The sequence below is a fragment of the Podarcis cretensis genome (assembly GCF_951804945.1).
Source record: "Podarcis cretensis genome assembly, chromosome: 2".
NCBI lineage: Eukaryota > Metazoa > Chordata > Lepidosauria > Squamata > Lacertidae > Podarcis > Podarcis cretensis.
The window spans coordinates 21231346-21250835 of NC_137171.1; the positions used below are offsets into that span (position 1 = coordinate 21231346).

Sequence of the window (19490 nt, forward strand, 5' to 3'; positions counted from 1 at the left end):
TCGAGGAGAAAAAGGGATGCATCTTATATCCATAACAGCATAATCATAATCATAGCACAGCTTCTTGGTGAAAGGTGAAATGAATTTGGCCCTTTTCGCAAGATATGTCTTCAATCAATCATTTTCCTGCCATGGAAGCCTGATCCAAAATCTCTTGCAATAGGTGTGTGTGTGTGTGTGTGTGTGTGTGTGCATTGTACTTACATCCTCCTCTCTCGTTCAAATCTGTTTTTTTCTGTTCATGTATAAAACTCCACCTTTCCTACATCACCCATACGTGATACAGGCAGAACTCACATGCTTAAAGCGTGCATGTATCTCTCAACTGATTACCTATATGCGTGGAAAGAAGCAGAAGTCCCAGCAAAGGAAGAACGGATACAAAAACTTATGGAATATGTAGAAATGGCAAAACTTACCAGAAGAATAAGAAATCAAGATAACAAACTTTTTATAAAAGAATGAAAATGGTTTATTGAATATTTACAGATAAATTGCAAACAGATAAAAACATTAGCAGGATTATTGTAATAACCTGCAGTTTCATAAGAGTATATATTTAAAGTAGATGAATAAATGAGTAAAGTAAGTTAATTTGGATATGCAGAAGATATTAAAGAAAATAAATTTGAGGAACTGCAGAAAGAGGGGTAAGGAAGTCAAGTTTTGAAATTTTAAGATGATTGCAAATAGTGAAATGTATAAACCTGAAAAGCATAAATCATTTTTTTAAAAAATGTATCATTATATATTTACACATGTACATGACAAATGCTATCTTCTTTTTCATATGTGCACTCCTAAATTACTCACACATCTTTCTTCTGTGCACATCTTAATGTGCACTATTTTACCTTACACAAACATGTACCAGCAATGTCGCGCAAACAGAGACGCACACTCTCTCTCTCTTTCCCTTCCACACCTGTCTATATCGTTTCCATCAATATATACCTATAAGTTCCTAATATGCCTCTTTCTCTCCCCCCCCAACTCTGCTCTCTGTGCCGTCTCAAAAAAATGAACCATTAGTTAAAACGGCATCTCTCTCTCTCTCTCTCTCTCTCTCTCTCTCTCTGGTGTGTGTGATGGGTGTTTGGGGAGAGGGGGGGAATAATTGATTAATTAATGAATGTGATGGCTTGCAGCCCCTCTAGGAGATTCCTGCTGGATCTGTCAGCTGTTAATCAATCTCCGCCGAGAGAGGCAAAAGAAGGCACAAAGGTAAAGCACTTAATTGCATGGGGGAAATGATACAACCCCGGCATATAAAACACATCCTTAAACATGACTCTAGATGCCAGCGGGGCTGCGGGATGCAGGCAGTGAGCCCGGTCCAGGAGATGGAATGGGTGTGAGGAGGAGGAGGAGGAGGAGGAGGAGAAGGAGGAACACAGCATCAGTCATTCCACGCCGATGCAATTGCCCCCCCAAAAGAAGGCAAATGACGGTGTGTGCACCTCTCTGAGAGCTCCTTTTGTTCCTTACAGGGAGATGACAGTGATGTTTGTCCACATGGATTCCCACCAGCAGCACCTGAGGATGGAGGCCTCCGGCCCCCCATGTTCCTGACAATCCGCCCCTGGCTCATGCAAATGCGAGCAGAAGCCCAGGCTGCTATGGATGGGATGAGACACTTCCAGGCTGCAGGCAGATCTCACTCAGTGGCTGAGCCTCGCCTCCTCTGTGAAGCAGCAGAGGTCGCTCTGGTTGGCTTAAAGCTACTTTTTGCATCTTGGGCAGCTCAGTCTGATCTCCTCTTCTTGAGTTTGTGGAAAAGGCTTTGCATGTGGTAGGGAGGGGTGCTGGGTGAACTGGTGGCTGAGAAACCTCTCTCTCTCTCTCTTTCTCTCTCTCCCTCTGGTTTTCCCGTTGATGGCCATATGATCTGGCACCAGGAGCCTGGAGCTGCTACCCGGTCACCAGCTGAGTTCTCAAGTGGAGAAGAGAAAGGAAGGCAAATATATATATACATACATATTCATGCATGCACACACTCACACACACTCACAAACACACTTGTTTTCCCCTAGCCATCTCCATCCCTAACGCATCTCCTGCTACTGCTGCCGCCACCGCCGTTCCCAGTGAAGTGGGATTGAGCCAAAGAGTCTACTGTAAACGGAAGCAAGTCTCTCGTGGAGGGAAGAGATAAGAAGCAAAGCAGCGCAGCCGAGCAACGTGGGTTTGCCTTGCCAGTCAACAAGTCCCCCTTTTGGAAAGGGAGGCCGTCGAAGTGGAGCACCGCTGTCCTCCTCCCCTTCCTCACTCCAAGGACGCTAAAGTGGGGACTTCCGTCCGGGTGGTTCTCGACTCCAGAGAAACTTCCACCATTACCTCCAAAAGCGAAGACGACTTCTTAACCCTGGCCGCCTCCAGGCTGAGCCGCAAGAAAAGGGTCATCGGGGCCGCCATCGGGGTGGCCATGGTGTTGGTCCTCCTGGTGGCCATCCCTTTGCTGGTCCACAGCTCCAAGACCACCTCGCACTACGAGATGTTGGGCAGCTGCCGCATGGTCTGCGACCCCTACACGCCCCAAACCCATGGGGCGGCTTCGGCAGAGGCAAGCCAGGAGTTGGCCGTCATCTCGCCGCCTCCACACGTGTCTGGAGGGAAAGGAGACCCGGGGAGGAAGGGCAAGTCGGGGATTCGTGGGCCGCCGGGCCCTCCGGGGCCACCTGGGCCCAGAGGTCCAGCCGGGGAGCCAGGGAGGTCTGGCCCTCCAGGCCCACCTGGCCCAGGGCCTGGGGGATATATCCCATCTTTCTACAGCCCTAAGATTGCCTTTTATGCAGGACTGCGGAAGCCGCACGAAGGGTACGAGATCTTGCGCTTCGATGACGTGGTGACCAATGTGGGGAACTACTACGAGCCGTCAAGTGGCAAGTTCACCTGCCCTCTGCCCGGCATTTATTTCTTCACCTACCATGTCCTGATGCGGGGCGGGGACGGCACCAGCATGTGGGCAGACCTGATGAAGAACGGGCAGGTAAGGTGACACTCTAACCCTATGAACTTTTCCTTCCTGGGCCATCCTCTGTGCCCCCTCTGTCTCGCTTACCATTCTCAGTGTGCCATTCTCTCCGACTCTCCCCTATTGCATCCTCCCATTCCAGCTGCAAACAGAATGACCCCTCCATCAATAGCCTCAGCATCCCAGTTCCACTTCACCTGGAGCCCCTCTGATTTGTGTGTCCTCCTGCCAAATACACCTACCTGCCCACTCCCAATGCTACCTGCTCCCACACCTGGCCCCTCCCAGGCCAACTGCTAACCACACCCACTCTCATTAGCTCCTCCCAATCTTTCACACCGACTCCACCCACTCACCTTTTAAAGGTTCTTTTGCCCTGTGGCTTCTGCTCCTTGACCACCATCAGGTACCATCTGCTATGTAGTCAAAGCCTGCATTTAACTTTATGCGCGGAAACCTCGCCGTACACTCCAAACACAGAGCGTTTCAGTTATGGGGATAGAACAAGGGATTTGTCACAAAGATCAGGAGAACATCCCACCCGGCCTGAACCCAAAGTTAGCAGGGTGTGTGTGATAATTCTTCTTAACTCCAGAGTACTTTTTAGTAAGAAATTACTTTCCTGCAAATGATGTGTGCTTACTTCTTCCCAGACAGGCTTTCTATTAATTAAACAACACAAGTATATCGGTCTTACAAAGCTCTACACGTTTTATTAATCAGACGAGCTACAGAGTACTGAAAATAACCCTGTCTTTATGAATAGGCAATTTATATTAAGAGTTCGGGGGGCGGGGGGCTTAACAAATGAATATCCAGCACATAATCCCACTGAGCTTTCCTTGATGTTCCTTTTCCCACTAACAACACCAAACAAACGCTACAATATTCGAATTTGCAATCCAGCATAACTCTCCGTTGACCTTAAAAATCACCTTAAATTGGAAGCTGTTTTGGGGTCAAACCTGCTTCCTCTTTTCTCCTCTCTCCATGCTTCGGGGTGCTTAGCTTTTTTAAAAAATGTGAAGGGAGGGTTTAATATATGATAAAATATAAAGCAGTACACTGTGCAGAAAGCAATTTCATTCATTATTCCAAAATGAGAAGATGTTCTCATTTCATAAAGGATCGGAGCAAACTTAAAGGAAAAGAGTGATTTCCACATTTTCTTTATACACATATATGGGGCAGGGTTCTACTTTCTTTTTAGAAATGCTGCTTACATTGATTCAGTGTGAAACTATGCCATAACTAAACAAATATTTCCTGCCAGCTTACACAGAATCGTGAAATCTAAACTTTGTGCAACAAACATAACATCCAGTGCACAGACAAATATGCATTCTCCTAAATACGGGGCATCTAGTTAGTGAAGTTTAATAGGATTTGCACTGATCAGAGAGAAATTGGAGCCTATTGAATGCTTGAAAATTGTGTGAATGGACCTTATTAGTCTGCAAGACAGACAATAGATGTAAGATAATCTTCCGGTTTATGGAATGTTATAGAAATTGCTTATTTTATACATACACACACATTTGGTAAAGTTGTGTGCCTACATCTATAAATTGTATGTCAAACAAGATATATAGAATAACTGCATGGATATTTAAATAGCTTTAAAAAATGCCCACTGGTCATCTCTATTAAGAAATATGGGGAAATATGTGTTTGTCTATCTCAGCTACTTAAAAAATGATATATACATGGAAGTGTGAACATAGTGTAAATTGTACCCAATATGTATTACTAAACACTAATTATTTTATTACCTAACCTACATAAATTACAAAACACATATAAGCATATTAAATACTAATTGATTATGATCATATACATCAATTTTGTGCTTTACAATTAAGATTTATTCAGTTATGTAGAATTGTTGCAGGGAGTGTGTGTTCTATTTTATCCTATACATACAGAATTGTGACTCACAATCTAGCTTCAATTTCACTTTTAGCAGTGAATAACATACAACAATTAACACTTTTCTATACCAGTTATCTGCATGATATTACGTATATATACTTGCAAATCCCTTCTACATGCACATTTTCCTGTACTCATAACTATAAATTATTAAAACAAAACTTGGTAACAGTTTCATTCCAGTTACACGTCCATGTGAACATAATGATTTGCTTTTACATGAACTGCATGTAAGATGTTCAAATGAAAAAAGAGCATTTCGCTACGCCATGGGGTTATATGAATCTGAAAGAGAAGCAGAGCTACTTATTTTTTAAATAAACCAACTCCATCCCAAATGCAGTCCAATAACCCTTCAATATCTTCTCACATGTTGAAGGACTTCAAGTTCATTTCCCTTCATCTATATGTCTTTCTGTCCATCAAAAGTCCCTTTCGTCTTTTTTCTTCAGCTAGATTTCAATAAACTCACTTCCATGACCTCTGCCACATCTTTATATTTATTAGCAATTCGAAGCTGCAGGCAGGTGCAAAGTTTTCAAGAAGCACATCTTACTTAGTTGTTTTTAAAGGGGTGTGTGCATCTGTTTACTGAATGAGCTTTTGTGAGTCCGAAAGGCAAGATCTAGAAGCCATCTGCCAGGAGAGGACTTTCCCCCCCCAAAATTAAAAGTAACAGACACACACACACAACTCCGCAACTAGGACAGACACCACATTATTAAACGGGCGAAGTTACACTCGAGTCTCATTTTCAATGCTTTCCATTTATTGAAGATAAACAAGCAATTGATTTGAATTTTTTAAACACATCCCCGTTCTCCTTCAGCAAGCCCCCACATCCCTGAACTAATGAAAGCAACCTCTCTGGAGAAGGGGATCCGTCATCTCCACAGAATCAATAGGCGTATTTACATATGCTAGCCGAGTTCAAGCAAAAAAACCAAAAAAGACTATAGGAGACACTAGCGTTAAATGTGAATGCACACGCATCGATGGCATGTACACACAGAGAGAGAGAGATTTACGTCGGCAAAAGATCCTTGAATCGCCAGATATATAACCCTGCTGTTCAAAATTCTGGACCAGCCAAACTGAGTAAGCGTCTGTTTTTTTTAAAATAAATAAATTAAATCCACATCAGAAATTGGGGGGGGGGGGTGTTTCACACATTATGGGTTAGGAGTGTACACAGTGTGACTCTGGAGCAGCAAACATCACACACTCACACCCCGTGAGGCAAACAGTTGCTTTGAACCAGACAGTGAACACACACACACAACCTGTAATGCAGAGGTTTTCAACCTTTTCGGGGTCCGCAGCTCCCTTAACGCAACTATCTTCTTTCTGCGGCACCCCTGTGGGGCTCGGGAGCCCAGTTATATGCCACCCCTTGGCTGCAGAGCCGGCAGCCCCTCGCCGCTTTTTGAACACCCTCTTTTGTGGAGTGTTCCCTCAGCCTCCTCTCCCTTCTCCTTGGGAGTCCTCTGGGCAGTTGCAGCTGCTGCCCCTGGTCTCAGAGCTGCCCCAAAGAGAGGTGCCTCCTCACTCTGCCCCACAGGGGCCTGGGAAGCACCCCCTGGCCAGCCCCAGAGGCACCATTCACCCAAGGATCTTGTAGCCAGGGCTGCTGTTGCAACAAACAGTTGTGCAAGCCTTTGGGAGGCAGAGATGCAGGAGGGCATCAGAGGAGCGAGAGAAGGAAAGAGGGACAGAGGATGGTGTTTCCCGTGGCACCCCTGACCATCGTTCAAGGCACCCCAGGGTGCCCCGGCACCCAGGTTGAAAACCACTGCTGTAATGTATAGAGTAGCCTCAGGGCATCTCGAGGCACAAGTCAGAATTGGCCCCAGTGCCAGTCAGCTAGGCTGTTGTCCATGCGCCTACTAGGAGTTTGTTGTCTCCACACTTTTAAGAAAGCCCAGCGCTGACCGTTTCATATTCCGTTGCTTTTCTAAACTAAAACATACTTTCCAGCTATAACATGTATTTGTCAGTTTCCTCATAGAAGTGATTGAAATGATCTATTTTTAGTTTTGGCGGGTGGGGTGGGGAGATTCTGCAGCCGAATTAATCTCACCCCACTTTCCTCCCTGCAGAAATATATTAGGGAGAGTGCCAATCGCCCCCTCAGCCTGTTCATTGATTTCAGTCACTTCTTTTTTTAAAAAAAAATGCAGAGCACAGTCAATTTCACCCAGGCCTTCGATAATTTCAACATTAATATCACGGTTCTGTCTCCCTTGCAAAAATAATAAAAATAAAAAAATCAATTAATTTCTAGCAATATTTGGATATCCAAAGTGCCACTAAGGATAAATTTGGAGTTTTTTTCCTTGATTGGTGTGAGGGGAAAAAATTTATAATGGCGTGGCTCTATTGATCTGAATGCCAATTTACATCAAGGCAAATCTCCACCTCCGCCTCACCCACAAGTGATACAAGAAAACATCTAAAGACCTAAGTAATGCTCAGCATGATTTATGCTTCATGGGCTTTTTAATACCCCCTCCCTTCTTCCCTCCCACCAGCTTAGAATAAAGATTTTCCCTCCTTAAAATCACAAAAAACCAACACCCTGTAATAAGAAAATGAACGCTGAGATGGTAGGGTTAATACGTGGTTTTTTTCCAGGGAGATTTTAAATAGATTTCGACACCTTCACAATTTGTGCTTGGTGAAGAGGAACAATTGCCTGTTTATTAAATAATAAATAGCGGGGAGGATGGAAACTGACATGGCAACTGGTAATATTGGTTCAGTCAATTCGTCCCTGGAGACCTGTTTGCAGTCAATTTGTCAGCAAGGACCTCTCTTTTTTTTTATTTGAGTTTTAATACCAAAATGCCTCCTGTCAATTGAGATCAGGGGCGAGCGATACCCCTGTCTTTACCTCTGATCCGAGACTAATAAAACAGCCTTTTTTTCTTCCCCGTCGCTATCCTTCCTCCTACTCTTTTCTAAAATTTATGTAGCTTTTTTAAAAAAAATAAAAAGCCAGGGTATTAAAATAGAAAAATCACTGTAAGATTTATGTATAACTGTGGCAATAAATCTAGCAGCAACGTAGGCACGAGCGGGGAGAGGGCTACACTGCTGTAATCTGAAGAGATGCAACAAGACCCTGGGCATCTGAGACCTGACCGTCTGAAAGACGGGTGGCCAACAAACTGCTCTCTTCAAATGTTCTTGGACTCCATCTCCCATCAGCCCCAAGCATAACGGTTGGTTGGGGAGGATGGGAGCTGGAACCCAGTGCCATATACAGGGCACCACATTGCCCCCCCCCCGACCCGAAACGTTCTTGCACAGGTGCCAAGCCAAACCACATTCGATCGGCCCTTTTCCTTGTGTGGGTCTCCGAGTTCAGTGGCAGTCTATCCCACTCATAGCTCAAAGCCAACTAGGGCTTAAACTCCAAGAAGGGTTTGCTTTAATTCAGTCCCCAAACGTTTGTTGCAGCTTGAGCCTGTAATAGCTTATAAATACAAAAATGTCACATACACAAAAACCTGCTTTTGAACATAGGCACAACATTGTGCTTTTTCTCCCTGCTGTTCCAAGAAACCAGGCCTTCTCAGTAGTGGCGCCCGACCTGTGGAACACCCTCCCATTAAATGTCAAGGAAATAAACAACTACAGTATCAGACTTTTAGATGACATCTGAAGGCAGCCCTGTTTTAAACCACAGAGCCTAAGACTTGCCGATCAGAAGGTTGGCGGTTTGAATCCCCGCGATGGGGTGGGCTCCCGTTGCTCAGTCCCTGCTCCTGCCAACCTAGCAGTTCGAAAGCACGTCAAAGTGCAAGTAGATAAATAGGTACCGCTCCGGCGGGAAGGTAAAGGGTGTTTCCGTGCGCTGCTCTGGTTCGCCAAAAGCGGCTTAGTCATGCTGGCCACATGACCCGGAAGCTGTACGCCGGCTCCCTCGGCCAATAAAGTGAGATGAGCGCCGCAACCCCAGAGTCGGCCACGACTGGACCTAATGGTCAGGGGTCCCTTTACCTTTACCTTTAATGTTTGATGTTTTATCATGTTTTAATATTCTGGAAGTTGCTGGGGAAACCCAGCCACATGGGCGGGGTATAAATAATATTAATAATAATAATAATAATAATAATAATAATAATAATAATAACTAATATCTGGAGCAAGGGGGCCAAGGTTTCAAAGACTAGAGGGAACGGCATGGCACCTAGGCAAGCTGGGGCCCTATCCTGGGTTCTCACCAGAAATTAATGGGGGATTTGTACAAGAGTGACGGCTTTGCCTGCAGAAGGTTCTATCCCTGGCATCCCCAGGAATGTCTTGCGGCAGAAGTGGCAGGGGGTGGGATGGGGATTCCTGTCTGAAACCCTGGAGATCTACTAAAAAGAACCTGCTGGATCAGACCAGCCGCCCATCAAGTCCAGCATTCTGTTCTCAAAGTGGCCAATCAGATGTGTAGAGGTAGCCTGTAAGCAGAACCTGAGAACTGCCAGCCAGTGAGGAAAATACTGAGCCACATGGACCAGTGGCCTGGCGTTGTGTTCATGTTAGCTAGGGACGCGGGTGGCGCTGTGGTCTAAACCACTGAGCCTCTTAGGCTTGCTGATCAGAAGGTTGGCGGTTCGAATCCTTGCGACGGGGTGAGCCCCTGTTGCTCTGTCCCAGCTCCTGCCAACCTAGTAATTCAACAGCACACCAGTGCAAGTAGATAAATAGGTACCACTGCAGCGGGAAGGTAAATGGCGTTTCCGTGCACTCTGGTTTCCGTCACTGTGTCCCGTTGCGCCAGAAGCAGTTTAGTCATGCTGGCCACATGACCTGGAAAGCTGTCTGTGGATAAACGCCAGCTCCCTCAGCCTGAAAGCAAGATGAGCGCCACATCCCATAGTCGCCTTTGACTGGACGTAACCATCCCGGGGTCCTTTACCTTTTTCTTACCTTTTTCATCTTAGCTATTAAAAATAATAATGCAGTTATTGAACACTAGCATTTTTTCAGCACACCCCTCTAACTCCCACTGCCCATTTCATTCTTCCTCAGTACAAACATACATACATAGACTGCTTTTATGTCTCATCTTTTTCTCCAAGGAGCTCAAAGTTCTGCTCCTCTTTTAATCCCCACAACCAACCTTGTGAGATAGGTTAGGCTGAGAGGCATTGACTGGCCCAAGGTCAGCCAGTGAGCTTCATGGCCAGGTGGCAATTCGAACCCTGCACTCCCAGGCCTTAGTTGGACCCACTAACCATTGCACTGTACACTAACGTCCAAAAGGAGCTCCCTAGGAGATTAGAGGCACAGAAATGAGACCAGTAGACTTTGGGGCAGCATAGGGTTTGGAATTCCCATGCCTTTGGCAGGGCGTAAAAAAATAAAACACACACACACACACAGAGAGAGAGAGACACACACACAAAAACACGCAGCATTTTGGAAAGGGCCAGGCTGCTATTCCTTCTTGAAACTGTTTGATCTGGGAAACACAGGGCAGCGGCTCCTTGCAGTAAGACCCTGGAGCGTTCCCAAGTAGATCAAACTGGTTCTTGCCTTTCCTGGCCAGTCGCTCTCAATATCCATCACTTAGTCAGTCCCAAATCCCACACCGGGGGGACATGTTCTTGGCTCCTATCCTTCCCTGAGCTTTGTGTGTGTGTTTTTAGGCTCCCCCCTCCGCTCTTTTTGCCAAGACTCGCTTACAGAGTCTACACATAACACTTCCAGAATGGCTCAAGTACATAGAATTTAGCAGGCATTAGGCGACGTCAGGAGTGGTTTAAATCTTAAATAATCAGGGCAGAGGTAAGGCCTCAAACCTGCCTGGAAATTATAACCTCTGCCCTGCAAATATTCACTCCTACTTCACGATGTGTGGGTCGGAGGGGAGACAAGTCTGAGCTCTCTGCATATGCCTCGACAAACTGTCTTCTTTCGCTTGGCTCCAAGGACAGATAGAGGCTCATATAAAACCCCTGGATCTTCTTTCCAATACCACAATTCTATGCAATTTTCCAAGGGAGATTTTGTTGCTCCGAGTTAAGCAAATGAAACATCTTTCCCTTCCAGAGTCACAGAAAGCTTGCACGGGGGGGCCAGGGTTGAGACACCCTTCTTGTCTCAGCAGAGTTCTCTGAGATCCCCACACATGGCAGTTAGCAGGATCCACACTGACAGAACAAATTGGCAAGCGGAGGGGGAAGACGGAAACTAAACAGACCAGGGAGAGAATCACCCACCCACAGGCCCTTCAGAGTAGGTCCCCTGCCCGGGTCATGGGTGTCATAGAATCATAGAATTGGAGAGTGGGTGTCAGGGGCTCGCCCAGCTGTGTCAATCGTGTGGGTAAACACAGAAGAGTTTGCCATGATTCAATAATCACTTGGCAACTAGGATTTATTTTTAAAGAAAAGTGCAAAAATAAAATTGTACAAGGAGATGTCTTTAAGAAGCCATGAAGACTGTTCTTGCTCCTCAAAGGCATTTAAGAACTCACAAACAAGCAGGGAAATATGTAAGTACGGTTGCCCCACGAGCTTCTGTGCCGTTTGGAATGTTTTAACACCGCAACGCAGAGCTTTCCAAGCCGTGTGTCGCGACACGTTAGTGTGTCGGCTGCCATGTGTCAATGTGTCATGCGAACCCTCCTTCCGGGGCTGGAAAGTGGTTAGTTTAACCTCCGGTTTGCTAGTAAAACTGAATTACCGGGCCGCATGAAATGATGCATGCCTTAAGAATGTGTCGCCAACATGCAAAGTTTGGAAAGCTCTGCTGTGATGGAACATGCGAAGCAAAGACTACTGGGGAAAGCTTGATCTGTTCTGCCTTTTTTTGGATGAGTGGTCTTGAAGGCAGAGACACCTGTCAGAAATAGAGTGTGAAAAGCCGGCAATTCTGTCCAACCCCCCCCCTTCACTAGTAAGCTCAGGATGGCATTCAGATGGGATTCCCTACCCACCCAGCACATGTTATCCTCACCTCTGCCATGTGAGAGACAGAACATGACCAAGGTCACCCAGGGAGTATAATAATATAATAACAATAATAATTTCTTATTTGTACCCCGCCCATCTGGCTGGGTTTCCCCAGTCACTCTGGGCGGCTTCCAACAGAATATTACAAATGCAATAAAACATCAGACATTAAAAACTTCCCTAAACAGGGCTGCCCTCACATGTCTTCTAAAAGTCAGGTACAGTGGTACCTCGGGTTAAGTACTTAATTCGTTCCGGAGGTCCGTTCTTAACCTGAAACTGTTCTTAACCTGAAGCACCACTTTAGCTAATGGGGCCTCCTGCTGCCGGCGCGCCGCCGGAGCCTGATTTCCGTTCTTATCCTGAAGCAAAGTTCTTAATCTGAAGCACTATTTCTGGCTTAGTGGAGTGTGTAACCTGAAGCGTATGTAACCTGAAGCGTATGTAACCTGAGGTACCACTGTAGTTGTTTGTTTCCTTGACATTTGATGGGAGGGCGTTCCACAGGGTGGGCGCCACCACCAAAAAGGCCCTCTGCCTGGTTCCCTGTAACTTCGCTTCTCGCCCTGAGGGAACTGCCAGAAGGTCCTCGGAGCTGGACCTCTGTGTCTGGGGCTGAACGACGGGGGTGGAGAGCATCATTGCTGAGTACCAAGCTCTTGGGAATCCAAGTCCAGTGCTCTGACTGCAACTCTGCTGCACCATCTCTCAGTATTTTAGGTCGTTGTCTTGGTAGTGTATCTTTCCTAATCAGAGCTATTAGCCCCATGTGCTCAAGCAGCATGGTGCAGTGGGAACAGGCATTGGTTTGGATACGGGAAACCAAAGCTTGATCAAATCCCTCCTCTCAGTGATGTTCATTTGGGCAAGTCATTCCCTTGCAGAGTTGTTACGAGGATACATGGGAGGACATTCAAGCGTTTTGTCCACGAGAAAGCTTCCTAAAAATAATAAGAAACAGTACAGTAGAGTAAAAAGCAGGAACAAGCCACTAGAGGTGTTCAAGTATGGGGACAGCATCGTCACAAACAAATAGCAATATCAGGCAGCATCTGGGGCTTAGTGCACCAATTTTATGTCACCAGAGATAATGTTATGGAATGACACATAAGGTTTAAAACACTGCCGTTATCAATTTACTCTTCTGGAACACCACTTCTGATATTTGGTGGTGCCTAAATGCCTTTGGATCATTCACAAAGAAGACACACACACCCTCAATGCACACACACACCCCAATTTGTGTGTGTGTGTGTGTGTGTGTGTGTGTGTAATAACGGGACAGAAAGCGCTTGTTAATAATGGCATGTTTCAGCAGTACTAGGAACTTCTTCCCAAAGGGCCTCAGCCTTGCTTTGTGGACCAAAAAATCAGAGCTGTGGAAACCGAGGTACGGAAAAAGAAGCGGGGAAAATCACTGGAGCCTGCATAGTTACCGGTTCTCTGTCAGGACTGCAAAGAATAGATTTGCTCTGCCTTGCCTGCCCAAAACCACCCTTTTATATCTCATTGCCGCCTCCAGTTTTGTGACGCTATGCCTTACCTCCTTTGTAAAAACGAGGACTCTGTACATACCATACATTTAAATCATAATTAAAGCACACACACACCCTAGAGAATCCTGGGAACTAGTTTACCCCATCACAGAGCTGCAGTCCCCAGCTCCCTTAAACCAGAATGCCCAGGATTCTTTTCTTTTTTGATTAAATGGTGTGTACACAGCTAAAGATGCGAGCTCTGGACCATCCAGAATCGCTTTGCTTACCTCTGCCTAAAGATCAACCACCGAGATGTGGCCTTCAAACCCACTTCAGCTTTGGGCTTCTAATTAATTCTCAAGAGAAGATGCAGTTTGGTTTCCTTAATTCACTCACTGAACCCTTTCAGGGTCACGGCTGGAGTTCAGGCATCCTGACCCCTAACCAGGGACGGGGAAGCTGCAGCCCTCCAGAGGTTGTTAGACTACAACTCCCATCAGCCCCAGCCAGCATGGTCAATGGTCAGGGGGTGTGGCCCAGCAACATCTGCAGAGCCCCAGATTCCCTGTCTTTTCCATATGCCAAATTGCCTGACAGGAGATGATGGCAACAACAGCTATTTTTAAGGTTGCCATATGTCCTCTTTTTCCAGGACACGTCCTCTTTTTCAGGAGTAAAATTTCCATCCGGGTGGATTTTTTAAAAATTGCCAAAATGTCTCTTGCTATACTTTCTGGATGAGAAATAGACATAACTGCTGACTGAAGACTTTCCTCTTCTCTTCTCCTGCCCCCCTCAGCAATATATCACAGCTTCTATAGCCTACATATAGTAGGGGCACAGTGGTACCTCAGGTTACATACGCTTCAAGTTACAGACACTTCAGGTTACAGACTCCGCTAGCCCAGAAATAGTACCTCGGGTTAAGAACTTTGCTTCAGGATGAGAACAGAAATTGTGCAGCAGCGGGAGGCCCCATTAGCTAATGTGGTGCTTCAGGTTAAGAACAGTTTCAGGTTAAGAACGGACCTCCAGAACGAATTAAGTACGTAACCAGAGGTACCACTGTATTTCAAATGAGAGTCGTCATAGCGTCTTTTTTTTTTTTTTTGCTCTTCAAAATATGGCAACCCTAGCTATTTCTATTATGTTTATATTTTCGTCCCCTGCCCTCTGCCTTCGATACCCCCCCAAATATATATATATATGTCTAATTCTGATTGAAATCTGCCCCAAGGTGCAGTCCCAATTCCACAGCCGTCACTCGGTGTGTGAGAGAAAACGCTAGAGGAATTACGGTCAGTTCATCAACAGACAGCAATTCCTTCCGACTTCTCTCCAGAGTCATTTTTAAAACACATCTGCATTCCCGGGCACCGTGCTGCTCTCCGACACACTGTCATAAACACCCTCATCGAATGAAGCCCTGCCAGCTCAGGCTGTGATCCTGTCAGCTCATCCAAGTTTAGATGCCTCACTAGTTGGACAGGAGGCCACTGAGGAGAATTCTGGTGGATCAGCAGGGGGCGCTATCCCCTGTTGGTGGCCAGCAGCCCAGGTATATAGATAAAGGTAAAAGATAAAGGACCCCTGAATGGTTAAGACCAGTCAAAGGCGACTATGGGGTTGTGGCGCTCATCTCGCTTTCAGGCCGAGGGAGCCGGCGTTTGCCCACAGACAGCTTTCTGGGTCATGTGGCCAGCATGACTAAACTGCTTCTGGGGCAACAGGGCACCATGACGGAAACCAGAATGCACAGAAACGCCATTTACCTTCACCCCATCACAAGGATTCGAACCGCCGACCTTCTGATCGGCAAGCCCAAGAGGCTCATTGATTTAGACCACAGCGCCACCCGCGTCCCATTCAATAGCCACCTAAGGGTGTCAGTTGGAAAACAATAGCAGAAAATTGGCACCAGGAGGGAAGGAATGGAAATGGCCTGTTTAAGTCCCTTACCATTTCCTGGAGGAGTTTCTAGATGGTTGGCTAGAACCCAGGTGAGGACACCCTGCAGTATTTCCTGCTTGTCTCTATCCTGTTTGCAACTTGGATCTGTCCAAGTAACAAAGACTGAAAAGTCCATTCTGGGGGCCGCAAAGGGCATGCAGATGGCTAATGGGGTGGCAGCAGAAATAGACCTGCTCCCCCAGATTTTGGTTAGGTGGTAAAATGGTCCGCAGCACATGGGAGGATTCTGTGGATGACTGGTTGCGTGTCCTCCATCAATAGACACCATTTGCTCATTGGTCAACCGTATTTATTTTGTATGCAACAGAGTTTAGTAGCTGGCAACGGTTATAGGAGCAGCAACAGATGGGATCTGGTTAGCAGTGGGTCAATAGCAAGTGGCCAGCATAGCAGACCACCAGCAGAAGATGTTCTTAGGATGGCAGGCTTGAAAGACAGGGCCTTCTCAGTGGTTGCCCCGTATCTGCAGAAATCCCTCGGCCAAGATGTAAGATTGACTCCCTCTCTATTCTCTTTGAAGCAGGTCCAGAATATGTTTTCAATTTCCGTCTGCTTTTAATTAGGAGAGTAGGTTATGGCCCTGCCAGATCTTAATTTTATTGTGTATTTGTGATACTTCGTTGTCGTAGCTCTGTGCTGCCAGCCATGGTAGATGTCAGCCAGCCAGTCCAGTCTCAGGGGGGGTACTTGCCCGGAGGCAGAGTTCGTATACAAGATCCAGTCCTGTCCTAATGTCAGGAGTATCCATGTAGTCAGACAATCCAGGGGTCAAGAAAGCTGAGGGTCCAAGGTCACGAGAAGTAAAAAGCAGCAAGGTCTGGCCAGGAACAATGAATGTTGTTTTCAGCAACTGGCTGAGGCTGGAAACCCTGATTAAGAAAGCTGGAGTTAGCTGGTTCTCATCAGGGCAAGAAGGCCGATCAGCAGCAGGTGGAATCACTTCGCCTTCTACTCCTTCAGACTGCTGCTCAGCAGGTAAAGCCGACTTCTGGCCCATGACATTTGCGCTCATGATAGTATAAGGAGCAGTAATACTTGATCCCGCTTTTGATATGTTTTGCATGTGCTCAAGTCTTGGGGCCGCCAAACTGCTTCGTTTTCAATGCGTGCCTGTTCTGCACCTTCCTGCTAAAATCATGTACAGTGGTACCTTGGTTCTCAAACTTAATCCACTCCGGAAGTCCGTTCCAAAACCAAAGCGTTCCAAAACCGAGGCGCTCTCTCTCTCATAAAAAGTAATGCAAAATGGATTAATCCGTTCCAGACCTTTAAAAACAACCCCTAAAACAGCAATTTAACATGAATGTTACTGTCTAACAAGATAGTAACCATAAAATGAAGCCATAAAATGAAAACAATAATCAATGTACTGTACTATAAAATACATAAGACAGTATCGTAGATAAAAATAAAAAAATAATAATTCTGAAACCCTGATGATAGTCATTGTTTGGATGGGGGGCTTTTATCTATTTCTGCAATCTCACAGTCAATCAATCAATCAATCAATCAGGTAGGTAGCCGTGTTGGTCTGACACAGTCAAAATATATTAAAAAATATAAAAAATGTCCAGTAGCGCCTTAGAGACCAACTAAGTTTGTTCTTGGTATAAGCTTTCGTGTGCATGCACACTTCTTCAGCTGAGGCTTGTGCTTTTGGGGGGGGGGGGTTGTGTGGCTATCAATTTCCATTCTTCAAAAATTAATAATGCAAAGATATGCCAGACTGATATTTAGCTAAACTGAAATCTTAATTAAAAGGTATCGTGTAAGGCTTCCTGATTAAAAAAAAAAAAGCCCTAATGTATGTACAGTGGTACCTCGGGTTACATATGCTTCAGGTTACATACGTTTCAGGTTACAGATTCCACTAACTCAGAAATAGTACCTCAGGTTAAGAACTTTGCTTCAGGATAAGAACAAAAATCGTACTCTGGTGGCACGGCGGCAGCAGGAGGCCCCATTAGCTAAAGTGATGCTTCAGGTTAAGAACAGTTTCAGATTAAGAAAGGACCTCTGGAACAAATTAAGTACTTAACCTGAGGTACCACTGTCCTGCGATTATAGGCTCCAAGGTCATCCCCACATATGTTGAGGCAATTGCTCTTCCAAACTACCATATTTACTCGAGTGTAATGCGTCATTGAATCTAATGCGCCACCTCAGTTTTCAGAACCTTAAAACTCGAAAAAGTATCTGCTGGCGGATGTAAATGCGCCATCGAATCTAATACAGTGGTACCTCGGGTTACAAACACTTCAGGTTGCAGACTCCGCTAACCTGGAAGTAGTACCTCGTGTTAAGAACTTTACCTCAGGATGAGAACAGAAATCGTGTGGTGGCAGTGGGAGGCCCCATTAGCTAAAGTGGTACCTCAGGTTAAGAACAGTTTCAGGTTAAGAACGGACCTCCGGAACGAATTAAGTTCGTAACCAGAGGTACCACTGTACGCACCTTCAATTTCGCAACATAATTTGGCCAAAAAAAGGTGAGCATTGGCTTTGAGTAAATACAGTAAGTTGCTGAAATTGCAATGTGCTTTCAGCATGTGGCAATCGGTGGAAATGGGCATGTTCTGATCTTTTGGGCCACCAGAAACAAAAAGGCTAGATTGTGATTGAGTGAGGAGCAAACTGAAGTGGGGAATATAGTGTTAGGGGCTACCCACCAAAACATCACCACTTAGGCCTGCCATGACTTCCTTCAAATAATTCTGGGCACTGTGATTTGTTAAGGTTACTCATGTGTTTCAAATGGGCATTGAATGCACTTTAAATGTATGGTTTGGCTCTTCCCCTAGTTTAAGAGCTGAATGAAGGGAGGACATGACAGAATTGTATAAATTTATGCACGGTGTAGAGGAAGGCGATTGAGATAACTGTTCTTCTCTTCCTCCTCTGTCTCTGTCTCTGTCTCTCCTTCATTCAATGAAGCCCAAAAGTAGAAGATTCAGGATAAACAAATTACGGCTGCCATACGTCCAGATTTCCCTGGACATTACTGGGATTTCAAAGGTGGAATATTGATGTCCAGGGGGAATTTCTGAAAAGCTCAGCAACTTTGGGGTTTGTATAAAGAAAGCTTCTGGTTTTTACTTTTTGAAAGATGGCAACCCTATTGCCACAACACTGACAAACCCTCCACACCCCTAATTGAGCTAACAAGCTTCCCACACCAGCAGTGACTGTGGATGTATAACAGGGTTATGTTTACTTACCAGTTTTTCCACGGTAAAAGGAAATACTGTACGGATTAAACAAAACATGGGTGGAGATTTTGATGAAATTTATGATTCCACAACAAAGCTTCACGTGGAAGCATCCAAGCACACTTCCTAAGAGGAAAATAAAATTCTAGAAAGAAGGGAACCAGCTTGTGCAGAACTAAAGATGTAAGTCTTATTCCAGGAAGACCATAAATATCCATTCCACCGTCCCCACATGCCTATTCATTCCATTTCCCCATTGGCTGTATAATTAACACAATCACTCCATGCATTAATTTATTCAAGTTTCTTTTGGAATTCCCTCTCACTGGGAGACAGAGAAGCTGAATGGCATTTCGACACTGCCTGGCGTGTGTCTTGTGATACGGAGAATGCCTTTGTTACAGCATCCTTTGTCTCCATGTTATGGAACAGTGTGCATTGTAGTGTTGCAGTTCTTAGGGAATGTACAGACTTGCGGCAGCTCTGTATTTATTATGATTAATTAATTTATTTATATGGCACCATCTGCATTCAGAGTGCTTTAGAAAGGGAATGAGGGTGACAGGTCTCTGCCCCAAGTGGCCTGCAATCTAAAAAGGGACTTGAGGGAGGCAGCAGAGAAGGGGAAGGGAGATGGAGATGGGGCAAACAAGGCAAGAACATATTTCAATTACACACAGTACCTAGAGTATTTATGGTTTGTGTCACTAGCTTGCCCAAATCTCTCGTGCAGCGAAATACATGCAGTTTTTCCCCCTGCACATCTAGGTTATTCCATGAGGTTTTTTTGCCCGTTGTAAGAGTGGATGTATTGCTTTGCTGCGAGAGTCTCTGTCTATTGTGCTGGACTGAGTTTGTGAGACAGCTGTGCAACTTGGTGTGTGAACTCCATTAATCCAACTAACATGCCTAGGTTTGAACTGCAAGAAACAAGTTTCATCGCTCAAACTCACTGATTTGTGTACATAATT

The 19490-nt window shown here is 45.5% G+C and overlaps 1 protein-coding gene across 1 annotated transcript in view; it reads left to right on the forward strand.

The window, feature by feature from the left end:
* Window positions 1-1710: 1710 nt before the first annotated feature.
* Window positions 1711-19490, forward strand: part of C1QL4 (complement C1q like 4) — a 32405-nt gene continuing 14625 nt past the window's right edge. The window contains exon 1 of the mRNA XM_079965687.1: window positions 1711-2989. Within this exon, the coding sequence (XP_079821813.1) occupies window positions 2426-2989 (564 nt within the window). The 5' untranslated portion in view covers window positions 1711-2425. The remainder of the gene's footprint in view (window positions 2990-19490) is intronic.